Here is a 12,698-nt window from a genome sequence, read left to right on the forward strand (position 1 = left end):
AACCCGGTTTATCCTAAGCCTAACCCACAAATTAGCCCCTTATTTTGCTCACTTGCTTTATTATCTTATCTTAAGTTATTTGGTTTATTTACATTAATTTGCCTTCATATGTTTAAATACTCTCTATATCCTAACCTTGGTGCTTTGTTGTATCCGTCTTCTTTTGCCTTCACTCTCTTGATGATGTCAAGAGGGGGAAGTGGATCTATAATGTGTACGGATGGTATTGTTCATACTCTTGCTAGTGTTCATAAGTGTTTAATATTAGTAATTTTATTCTTGTGTTTACTCTCTTTAATTTCTAATATGATCTTATCTCATTGCTCACTAATTCTAATGACTAGTTGATTTTGATTATCTTGTTAAGGGGGAACCAAAAGGGGAAAGACACATTATATTTGGCTTGTCATCATCAAAGGGGGAATTTGTTGAGCTTATTGTGTTGATGATGACAAACCAAATGTTACTAATGTTTCTCTTAAGTTTTCTTAATAGGATTTACAAAGATTGATGATGATCAAAGTAGAATGAAGCCAAGGATGAAGATCGTCTTGTATTGTTTAAGGGTCCATAGGTTCGCGTTAGAAAAATATTAACTTTGCTATACTGAGGTAACAGTGTCGCCCACTGTTACCTTCTTGGACGGATGAACCATTATTTTCAAAAGGAGTATATTTCTCTTTTATTTAATTGTGGCATCTCATCTAACTAATTTAAGTAATTAGATTAGTTAGTAAGATGTAAGTTTTGCCTAAACAAGTTAAGATTCCAAGTTTGTGTTTTTGAAAGCTTTTTAAAGACTTCCCCTATTTGCCCAAGTCACATGTGTGACTCTTGGCAAAGAAGGAAAGAAAACCTTTCTTGCTTGATTTTTTGACTACCCATTTTGGTGCAAGGAAAATGCTTTTGATTGAAAACTTGTGGCTTACTAAACTTGATTTACTTTATATTAATTTAATATAAAGTAAACTCCACCCTTCTTCCTCTATATAAAGAGATGCTCCTTCTTTGCATAAAACACACTTTCATAGCTTATAAAATCTGAGAAAGAAATTGAAAACCTTTGCAAAACCCTTAATGCTTTCAAGTATTTAAAATCTTTTAAATTGCAAGTTTTTCATATTTCTTACAAGTCTCAAAAATGGTTCATTTATTTAAGTATGGCTTAGCTTAATGTCTTTCTTCTCTTAGTTGATCGAAAATTGATCTCTCCCGTTCTTAAGTGAACAACTTAGAGATATTTGGTCCTATAACTATTTGAGAACTAGATAGAGCTTAAAGAAACGGAGTAGTTTCTTGAGTAGCAAGATCGGAGTAGATTGTGGGAAATCTCGTTGTAATAGAATAATTGTAATTAGAGTTAATTACGTTATCAAATTATTAATGAGAAGTAGATTGGACGTAGGCCTATAGAGTGTAGGCCGAACCAATTCAAAACCGATTGTGTTGAACTTATTTTGTTTATTCTTTTCCGCTGCAATTCTTAGTTTGTCGTTTTTATTATCTTCAGCAACAGTCTACTATACTGTCACATTGGTCTGTTGTTTACAGTTTATACAAAGACAACAAGTTACAGTCTGTTACACTGTTGCCTTCATCATAACCAACGACACTTCTTTTAATCTCCATTTAAAAGAGGTTGTGTTAGGTATTTGAGATATCATTTCATTTAACTAACTTAAATCAATTAAGTTAAGTTAAAATTTTTAAAAGGTACCTAATTCACCCCCTCCCCCTCTTAGGTACTTTGGGATCCTAAACTCTTCACTTATTCATGCACATGTTTGTTCAAAGTGGGTTGCGAAGTCAAAATGTACTTTTTTGTTAATAAGTCAACGTGTATTTAATATGATGATATTATAAACAAAGAAGGAACACATAGTTTTATTTACGTGGAAATCTTTATGTTAATGACAATGTATGCAAACTTAAATTCATTTTGGTGGACTATTTTGTGAATTTGAGTTGTATTACAGCTATAATCTACGTAACATTCTACACATGGTGATGTAACTTGTTGCCTCAAGTCATATGCATACTCATTTTTCATTGTATTTAATTACTTTGTAGGGTAACAACCGAATATTTTACATCATGCTTCAAACCAAACAATTGTTGTAATCACATACTGCAAATCTGTCGGAATCTTGAAATTGGACGAATTTGTCTTTGCCATGTAAATCAAACTACTTAATGAATGCACAACATCTTTCATATTGGCTTGTTCAATTACATAATCTATACGTACTACCTGCATGTCAACAAAAAAATATATGTAAGCAAATTAATCACCTTATAAGCAGATTATAAATAATAATCACGTAATTTAGAGATTAGCAAGGAAGGAACCAGAGTTGGTTATTTGACTTCATAACTATGAAGTTGGACTTTTTTATTTTAAGCAGAACTTAAATATTAATTTTTTAAATTTGTAGCTTTATACTATGAAAACTATGAACAATCAGGAGAAATCAACATGCAAACAAACTAAAAAGTTTAAACTTAAGTAGAAATATAGCGCCTTTGAGTTTCGAAATTTATATGAAATTGAACTATTGATTTTCAAAGCACAATAAAACGGGGGCGGATGGAATGTTTGTCTTCATGTACTTTTCACATGACCTATGGAGAATTAAGGATGAGTGATATAAAAATGTGTGTGACTTTAGAGAGTTACAATATTGATTTTGTATTTGTTTGTTTCTCTTATTTCTCTATGAGGAGATATTTCTACAAACTCAGTGAGCAACTGAAAAGTCATCACTAATACACTTAAATTATGCAAATTCATTGTATCATAATTTCACTAATAAACTTAATTATGATAATTCATTGTGTCATAATTTATATATACCAACTCATAGTCTCTTACTATTCCTAATAAAATGCAAAGAAAAATAACATAAAATGTGGCACTTAAAATTGCTTAACAAGACACACGTCAAATAATAAACTACTCATCTTGTCTTTTATTATATTGTATAGATACTGATAGTTTAGTCATTTATCATACTAAATTTCGAAAAAACAATTAATTTGGAATAAATTTTAAAGGATAATTAAACAATAAAAGTGGAATGGAGAATGTCTCATTTAAATTCACATGAACACAAAATTATAAATATAATTATTTTAGTTTTACTTACTAAATATATTGCTAAACAATGCAATTTGTTTTTTTACAAAACTTATCCTTTACGTGAAATAATTTTATGAGCTAAAGACATGGTATTACTACCCTTTTAAAATTCTATTATTAGTGTTTAATTTCACTTAATTATTTACAGAATTTATTTGTAAATTACTTAAATTAAATAAATATTTTCTTTTCCATATATTTTATATTTTTCTAAGAAAATATTTTATATGACCTTTAATACTCATTTGTCGATTAATTAGTTTTGTAAAACATCTTCTATATACAACAAAGTTATAGTATATTATTTTTTTTTATAGTAATAACAATAGTGAATTAGTGCCTTTAAAAAAAAGTAGTGAATTATTGACAATACAATTTTTTGTTTTGTTTTTTACTTCATTTATTCTTCTTCGTTCTTAATTTCTTATGTATTCAGTTTTTTTTTTTTTTTTTATTTCGAATACATATAATACTACTCCATATGAAATATCTTGAGATTATTAACTTATAGTTAATCTGTATTTTTTTATTGTAGTTTTTTTTGAATTAATTAAGTTTAAAGCTAGTTGAATATGGATGAATTTTTAAAGGAAATAAGTGAATTAAATTAATGTAATATAATAATAAATTGGTAATCCAGGTTATATATATTAGTTTGCCAAGTCACATTGTTATTGTGTACGTGGCTTTTTTATCTCACGTGGCATTGTCTACGTGGCATTTTAGGCTACCTTTTAATAATATTTTATAAATACTCTCAAACTTTAGCTTTATGTACGAGCCGGAATATATGGTCTAAGAGGGGTAAAAATGCATTTTAATCTGGGACGAAGGGAGTATTTAAAAACTACATAGATCTACCCATGCTTTATTTTAGGGAAATGATTTGGTTGTCACGGTGCCAGTAGTACTATTGCAGAGCACAACAGTTTTACAACCTTTTTAATACCACTTTTAAAATCATTACATTTTACTTAATCAACATTTTATTTTAATATAACTAGATGTTCATACAAGACAGTTGACTAAAAAAAGAACAAAATAAATGAAAGGGAGGAATGCAAAAATAATAATAAAAAATTCAAGAAATTTCAATCATTAAAAAATAAACAAAAAGAGGAGAGAGAAAATTACAAAGATTAGAGAAGTATACTAAGGAAATCAAGGGTGCTAATTTGAACATTTCTTGTTTGCTAAAAAATATTTTTCCCAAGAATATGTTGCAAGATAAAGAAAACAAGCAGCAATAACAAAGAACAAGACATGTAGAAGATGATGTGCTTGATTTTATTTATCTTGACATAGAAATAAAACACAGGGAAAAATAGATATTCAGGGATGTTGACAGGAAAAGGGAAACCCGGAAAAAAGATGGGTACGAACGGGGTGGTGGCCGTGGCGATAGACAACGATAAAGGAAGCCATTATGCTATCAAATGGGCCATTGATAACCTTGTTGGCCGTAGCCATCCTCTTGTCTTAATTCATGTCATTGTCGACCCCTCTTTCACAGGTTTTCTCTCGCCTCAACCTCCACCTTTTTTTATGTTGTGTTAACCTACACGAAATGGTTTCCAGGCCCTTGTACCACATTGACATGTTAGAGGGCCGTCTCTGAGATTTATGAGTCCCTGTGCGAAACTATAAATGGAGGCCCTAAATTTACGCCGCCTCAGTTAAAATTTATGTAGCGAAATTGCGAAATTGTAAACGGAGGCCCTAAATTTACACCTTCTTAGCTAACATTTATGTCATACTGTAGCTAATTGATAATGCAAAATTATAAAACATTCTAATCCGGAAGATGGCCAAATGGGTAAGAATTAGGAAATGACAATATAATAGTATAAGTGTATAACAGACCGATAATGAATGGAAGACTTTTCAAGGAAAAAGAGGAAACAAAGGAACAAAAGGCCCAAAAATATGCACAAATTGAGAGTCGAACTAGGAACCGCCCACTTAAGGGTCATCTTACAGCCAAAGTTTCAATCATTGCGCAAAGCTGGATAAACAATACACTCTGTTTACACTTTACTGTTTATGTACCGGATTGCTCTTTATTGGGCCCCTAGAATTTGGGGGCCCTGTGCGGCCGCGCGGACTGCACGGGCTAAAGGCCGGCCCTGCCATGTTACATTCTGAACTGTCTCTTAAGGAATTTGTCTAGGAGATTTGTTTTAAGTGGAGTATAATTCAAGAATATGCCACAGATGTGTTTTTATCAACGAGTAATTTTCCATAATTAAGGATACGGCATACGTAGTAGTCTATTTTTAACATACAATATGCAAGAAAATTGATGAATGTAAGGCTTTAAGCAATTCGTCAAAGGGTCACCTACAACTATGTACTGTGATTTCCTGCCTCCAGAATTTCTTTGAACTTCAGTTGTCAAATAGAATTTCCTGCCATGAAAGAAGTAAATCAGAAACTGAAAGAGAAAAGCATTGATAAAAGATTAACGTATATCAGCCGATCACATAGAAGCTATGTTGCTCAGACTCTTTTTATGGAAAATATGCATATTCTGGCTTAAAAAGAGGTGTCGGAGTGTCATACCCTTGTTCGAGTGTCGAGTGTCGGACACGGGTATGTGGGGGGAAACAGAAGAGTCGGAGTAACATTTGATACAAGACACATGTTCATGAATAATTGTACATCCTTGCAGAAGGGAGTAATGCCATCATATCCGCAGCAAGCCCAGGAACATCACCAAACTACCAACATGTTGACAAGCAAACAAGAGATCTATTCCTCTCATTTCGCTGCTTTTGCACACGCAAGGATGTGAGTTTTCAATAATGATTTTTTCTTCCGACTTCAATTGTATTACTCCCTCCCTTCATCTAGATTCACTACATTTCCATATGACTCAAGTTTTCAAAAGGCACAACTGGAAGGATGTATGTCAAGTGGGCGGAGGGTATGAGAACAAAAAAAAAAAAAAAAAAACTATTTGGACGGAATTTGGAACCCACGTATCTTTATAGGGTAATTTTCCCTTTTCACATATAGAATTGACTTTAATGGTGAAAAACGCAAAATCAGTGAATCCAAATGAATAGAGGGAGTACTAGCTACCACGAACTAAGGATACACATGTTTTCCTGTTTTCATCAGATACGCTGCTTAGATGTAACACTTAAAGACATGGATATAGCCAAAGCTTTAACAGAATATGTCAGCTATGCTGCAATTGAGAATTTAGTTCTTGGTGCTTCAAGAACTAAACTGTTGAGGTAATTACTCCTCACACTACTTACCGTCAATATTGACCGCGCAATTAGTTCTCTTCACGAGCAGAAGCTAGAGATAGTTATGTATAACTAAAACAATGAGCAGCTTCTCAGCAATTGAAAGGCTTTAATCTCAAGGATACCTGACTGAAAATCAGCAACACATATTATAGAAATGTATTTTAATTTTTAATTGTGATGCAGGAAATTCAAAGGTGACGTACCAACTAATCTGACAAAATTAGCACCAGATTTCTGCAACATATATGTCGTCTCCAAGACAAAGCTCTCATTTATACACCATGCTTCTCGGCCAGTTCGCTATCCATCTCCCCTTACTAGTCACTTAGAAAATCTGTACCGAGAAAAGCCGAATGTTATTCCTATTGTTGATTCACCGCCGAGACATAGTCTAAACTCCATAGGTTCGTCTACTGCTACTGTATTACACTTTACTACGACATCCTTTCAAATCCAAGTGCCCCACAAATTCAAAATCCTTCTCAAAAAGAGGTGGGATCAAGGCACTTGGATTTGGAGGGAGGGAGCCCTATTTTAGCAGCTTCCTCAAAAAAAAAAAAAATGACATATGAATCGCATGCAAGCAGGGGGGAAGTCATTTCAAAAATCGTCTAGAGAGGATCGGGATATAGGCAGGTAAGTCTTATGGGGTCTTAAAACTTTAATCTCAAGAACACTGAATACTAAACAGCTGTTTATTTTGCCATCAGTTATTAAGAAAATGAATAAAGCCAAGGTGTGATATGCAGCTTCAAAAACGTTTAGTGAAAAAACTTAAAATAAATTAGAAAGCATGCACAAAAACAGACATCAAGTGTTGGACCGCAAACAAACTTAACTTAGATAAGAACATCATAGCACTCTGTAACTACATTTTCAGATTTTTGTTAACCTACATTATGAGACATATAAAGCTGAATTCAACATTAAGGTTAACAGAGAGATTGACAATATGACCTAAATATTTAACAAATTTGACTCAGGTCAGGTAGAATAAATGAAAAGCTATTATGCAATGAGATTCCGGAGAGTGATACAGACATCTCCTTTGTGAGCTCAGATAGAACAAGCATCGATGACTTTTCACCTCGGCAGTATGACTACATGGATGTATCTCGCACACCAAGGACATCCACCAGTTCAGACCGAAGTTCTGTGTCAACTCGCTTCGGACAAAGGACTGACATGACCTCCTTCCGCGACTTCTCATTTCTGTCGCAGGAAAGTGGAAGAACATCAACTGCTTCAACAAACCTTGGAGTAAGAACTTCTCAACTTTAATTTAACATATTATGAGTCACAACATTCGATTCAGGACCAAACAAACTGGAAAGACTGGAAAGGCTTATACTCCAAAGTCCGAACTGCCTCGGTCCCTCTTCCCCATCAATTGTTTACCTTTACTTTTTTTCGTGAGGGGGATTTTAAACAATGTTTGAAAAAACGGCAGTGACGGAGGGAGTATTTTTCAACATCCATGAAAAGAGCAGACTCCTAAATAATTTAGTTCTCCCGTATATAGTTGTCACATACACATATAGTTGAGTCACAATATCTGCCATTGTAACCCATAACTGTGAAGTTATTGTACATGCAAGTGGTTTACCATACACGTAATGAAACATATGCAACTACATGTTCTTAAATCGAACACAGGATGACGTAGAAGATGAGATGAGAAGACTGAAGCTTGAGCTCAAGCAAACCATGGAAATGTATAGTGAAGCATGTAAAGAAGCAGTTTTTGCTAAAGAGAAAGAAAAACAAAATGTAAGTCTCGCACGATTTTAGATCTTCAATTGACACTACAACAACAACAATACCTCCAAAGCGGCAAAGCCCAAGGGCTCCCGCCTATGTCCGGATAAGGAGGTCGGAACAACGCAAACTTACCTTGTGTCAAAAACAAAAAAGGTCACTTCAGAATGACTCGTAATGAAAGTCGCATCACAAAATGTATTGATACTCTGCTACTTCACAAATCAGGTTACAAGAAGTATAGAGCGTTTAGGAAGCCTTTTTTTATTCTTTATTCTATCATAGTCCAAAGCCGAAGAATAGCGAGTCTTTGTCCCCCATTGGGGATGGAAACATTAATTGACACCACAGGTGAAATTTTCTGAAAATCACACATGTTTAGGCAATGGAGCTCCAACGATGGAAGCTTGAGGAAGAAAAAAGATCGGCAGAGAAAGAAACAACCGAGGGAGCTTCAATTGTGTTTTCTGAAAGAATGAAACATTGCAAGCCTTTACAGCCACAAGAAGAAAGAACACAAAACAATGAAAATACAGAGGATAAATCAACTTGTGGTGGAATAAGATACAGGAAGTACAACATTGAAGAAATCGAATTGGCAACAGATTATTTCTCGGAATCTCTCAAGATTGGGGAAGGAGGCTATGGCCCTGTCTTCAAGTGTTATCTAGATCACACAAACGTTGCAGTAAAAGTTTTACGACCAGATGCAGCTCAAGGAAAAACGCAGTTCCACCAAGAGGTAAACAAATAAGCCATAGCTACTTGATCCCTTTTAAAGGACATTTATTTCAGGTTAGCTATGTAATTGTAAATATATAATGATACAAGTCATTCATAAAAAGTTAACAATGAACACAATAACTTGTTTGGACAGACGGATTTGGAGGGAAGGAAGGGATACTTTCCACTGGAGTAAAGGGTGAGATAAGGACCCGAACTTTGGAAAATTTTCGAATCAAGGACTCGAACATTCATATTTTTCGTTAAGGACCTGAGATCATTTTCCGTTCAACATTCCGTTAGCTTTCATTTGGTGCAACTTGCATGATCTGACAGTGCGACTTGAATTATCGGACAAAAAAAATTAAAAACAACTGAATTATTTTTGTTGTATAAGAGTCCTACTATTCAACTATTCAACATTCAACTACATATAAAGCTACCAAACTAGCACACACTCAGATCTTTATCTTCAATTTATGTGACTGAGGTTAGCAGTGAGGGAGATTGGGTTGAGTTTTATGGATTTTACGTAAAATTGATTTTTTTTAATGGATACCGTTTCCTAGGTTGCACTAGCAGAGCTTGAGCTTACTCGTAGAGTCGTCGGAATCAACCCAGCTTAAAATCGGTGAAAAATGATTCTAAGCCTATTTCGAGACGAGCTTGATTAAATCCGAACTGATTCCAAGCTTAGTATAGCTCGATTCGGAAACTCGTTTATGCTCGTTAATTTTTTTCATATTTAATTTTATTATTTAGCAAATATTTTTGTTTCTTAATCAAATGTTGTTTTAGCATTATGATTATACTTGCATTTATCTGAAAATATTTATTTTTAATATGATATTCATTATTCAAGGTTAAATAAAGAAAAAAAATGAATTATTCAATCAAGCTCGAGTTGAGTTGGGGCCTGTTTCGAGCTTTAACTTTTTATGCTCGGAGAATTCCGAGCTCGAGCTCAAATTTTTGAACTAATCGGTTGAAGGTTTGAGTTAGATTAATATTAATCAAATAAGTTATACTCCAAAGAAGCCTTAGAAACAAACCATGGAAAGAGAAATACTCTTATTATTGTATTTATATATGCTTTTACAATTAGATGTAAAGAAGAAATACTCTTATCAGTGCATGTATTATACTCGGTCTATCTTTAGCCAGTTCCATTATCCTTTTTACTTGAATTATGTTACGGTAGAGTTTCAGAGCCGTTTCTGATCCACTTAATAATTTTCTTTTAAAAAGCATAATTTTATTATTAAAAAAAAAAAAAAAAAAAAAAACATTGGAAATCACACATACCATGCATTCCTCGACTCTACTGCCAAGTCAAATTCTTGATTCTTCTTACTTCAATTGGGTGCAGGTTGAAGTATTAAGCTGCATACGACATCCACACATGGTCCTACTCCTAGGAGCATGCCCAGAATATGGCTGCCTTGTTTATGAACATATGGCCAATGGTAGTTTAGAGGATCGCCTGTTTTGTCGAGGGAAAACCCCTGCACTTTGCTGGCAAGTCAGGTTTCGCATAGCTGCAGAGATTGCAACAGGACTGAATTTCCTCCATCAGACAAAACCAGAGCCACTAGTTCATCGTGATCTTAAACCGGCCAATATACTGCTAGACCGCTACTTTGTCAGTAAGATTGGTGATGTTGGATTGGCAAGATTGGTGCCTGCATCAGTGGCTGAAAATATAACACAATATTGCATGACTTCAGCTGCTGGGACATTCTGCTACATAGACCCCGAGTATCAACAAACAGGAGTGCTTGGAGTCAAATCCGATGTCTATTCCTTAGGTGTGGTGCTTCTCCAACTACTAACTGCCAAACCACCCATGGGTTTGGCTCACCATGTGGATCTTTCCATTGAAAAGGGAACATTCCAGGAGATGTTGGATCCTTTGGTGCCAGATTGGCCGGTAGAAGAAGCGTTGTGTTTGGCAAAAATGGCTATTCGATGTGCAGAGATGAGGCGGAAAGACAGGCCAGATCTTGGAAAAGAAGTCTTGCCAGAGCTTAACAGATTAAGGGACTTCGCTGAGGATAGAACACCACCTTTCATGTTTTTTGTCAATACAGATGCCTCTCATGCCCACAGCCAGACATTCGTATTACAGGTCAGTGATGAGGATATAAACATAGTTTGGTGACATATTAACACTGTCTCATACAAGAGTCTCTCAAGCATACAAAACGTAAAACGACTAGGATTAGTCTCACTCATAAGATTGTGTTGTATAAGCCTCATCGTAAAATGTAAGCCTAGTTCAAAATGTGAATACTAATGAGTGAAGCCTCTAACAAAGGACAACATTACCCACATCCCATCAGCTGCAACTCTCCTTTCCAAACTCCAAAGTACAGAACTGTTCTAATAACTTCAAACGCGTGATGAAATAGAACTCAGAAAATAAGATTTAATAACTTGTAATATAACGGTTGCTATTATGTTAAATCAGGATTTATCAGATAAAAGTTGCATTGTCTGTTTCAACAACAGTAGTTGATGTACCATATCATACAAGTATAACCATCATCATCATCATCATTATGTATGTAAAGTAATGGATCAATTACTGTCGTCTTGTCTCACAAGGTTGTATACACAGGAAAGTTGAAGACTTCAGTCCCGCTGATTCTGAATGTTATGAAAACTTCTTAACATAAACAAATTTTGACTTGTAGGAGACTGTAAGTGATTCAGCGTTTGGGCATTCGGCCGCAAGCAGCTCAAAGGCTACTTCATCTACATCATCATCAAAAGGTAAAACGTAAAAGGCTATCATATACCATATCATCGCAATTTCCTATCAAAATGACAATGTTATCTTACTTGCACTCACTTTCTTATCTAACCTCACACGTTGTTTGTCACAGCTTCATGTGAACCATAACGAGGATGGTATTGGTTATCCCATTTTAGGAAGTGCCAACCAATATAACCAATTGATGAGTCAAGATGTTGAGAACAGAATTTGGATACAGTATGTGCGCGATAGCTGCACAAATCTATCTCTCATTTTCCCCGGAGAAAAAGACAAGTCTGAAGCTAAAACATGTGAGACTCGTAATGTTGGTGCAAAAGTCGTCAGAAAAGCCTTTCAGTTTTACACTGGTGTAACATGTACTATACAAGTGCGCAACACTATTTTCCTAGCTGGTGTAGCAGAAAATTTTGAAGGAAAAAGTGGTATCTATGATCTACCCCTTCCAGACAAAGTAGTCCCAAAACCTTAAGGATGCGATATAGGATCAAATGATCATAGGTAATATAGTACCATTCTCTTGATTACAATGCCACATTGTTGATGAACATGTACATGTCTGAACCTGGTAAAAACAGTGATACACTAGCTCAAGCTCTATTCAAATTTCTTGACAAATATCGACAACATAAATTATGAGTACATGAGATATTTCGACTAACACAACATTTAGTTTTCTTAGGTAGCAGGATCTATCTTATAACATTCGGGATCCCGGGTCAAGGCATGGAAAATTAAGAAAAAAAAGGCCATTTTGCCGATTTTTGTACTAAAAGAGTTACTTGTACAAGTAAATTTACAGAAAGTATAATATTCGTGATCTTGTTCTCCCTCCATTTTACTCAATTGGCAAAATGTGGCTAATTGACGGAAATAGAGGGAGTAATTTTTTAACGAGACGCTGTTAAAATAACAAACCTTGGCCCCCTAAAGCACACATCCTACCACCCACGTAAAAGTAAAAGAAATGTGATTGATGAAAAAACAGAAAACGAGCAAGATTACTTTGTTCTTATCTCTATATCAGCACAGAACCGGTGGC

At 34.7% G+C, this 12,698-nt stretch overlaps 1 protein-coding gene across 1 annotated transcript; it reads left to right on the forward strand.

Annotated features, from left to right (window-relative positions):
- The first annotated feature begins 4,260 nt into the window (after window positions 1–4,260).
- Window positions 4,261–12,128, forward strand: LOC141588535 (U-box domain-containing protein 51-like). The gene is made up of 11 exons (XM_074409974.1): window positions 4,261–4,652; window positions 5,811–5,929; window positions 6,263–6,381; window positions 6,583–6,803; window positions 6,987–7,035; window positions 7,383–7,659; window positions 8,056–8,169; window positions 8,540–8,899; window positions 10,250–11,032; window positions 11,577–11,655; window positions 11,815–12,128. Exons 1-11 carry the CDS (start codon window positions 4,478–4,480, stop codon window positions 12,126–12,128), a joined length of 2,610 nt encoding a protein of 869 aa, XP_074266075.1. The 5' UTR covers window positions 4,261–4,477.
- Window positions 12,129–12,698: the final 570 nt, after the last annotated feature.

This window comes from Silene latifolia, chromosome 1 (genome assembly GCF_048544455.1).
Source record: "Silene latifolia isolate original U9 population chromosome 1, ASM4854445v1, whole genome shotgun sequence".
NCBI classification, from domain to species: Eukaryota; Viridiplantae; Streptophyta; class Magnoliopsida; order Caryophyllales; family Caryophyllaceae; genus Silene; species Silene latifolia.

Excerpts from the sequence above, each read along its gene's own strand:
- LOC141588535 (XM_074409974.1), top strand. The coding sequence starts at position 4,478 with ATGTTGACAGGAAAAGGGAAACCCGGAAAAAAGATGGGTACGAACGGG. Across the intron at positions 4,653-5,810 it reads TGTCGACCCCTCTTTCACAG|AAGGGAGTAATGCCATCATA; the intron begins GTTTTCTCTCGC and ends ACATCCTTGCAG. Across the intron at positions 11,656-11,814 it reads ATCTACATCATCATCAAAAG|GAAGTGCCAACCAATATAAC; the intron begins GTAAAACGTAAA and ends ATCCCATTTTAG.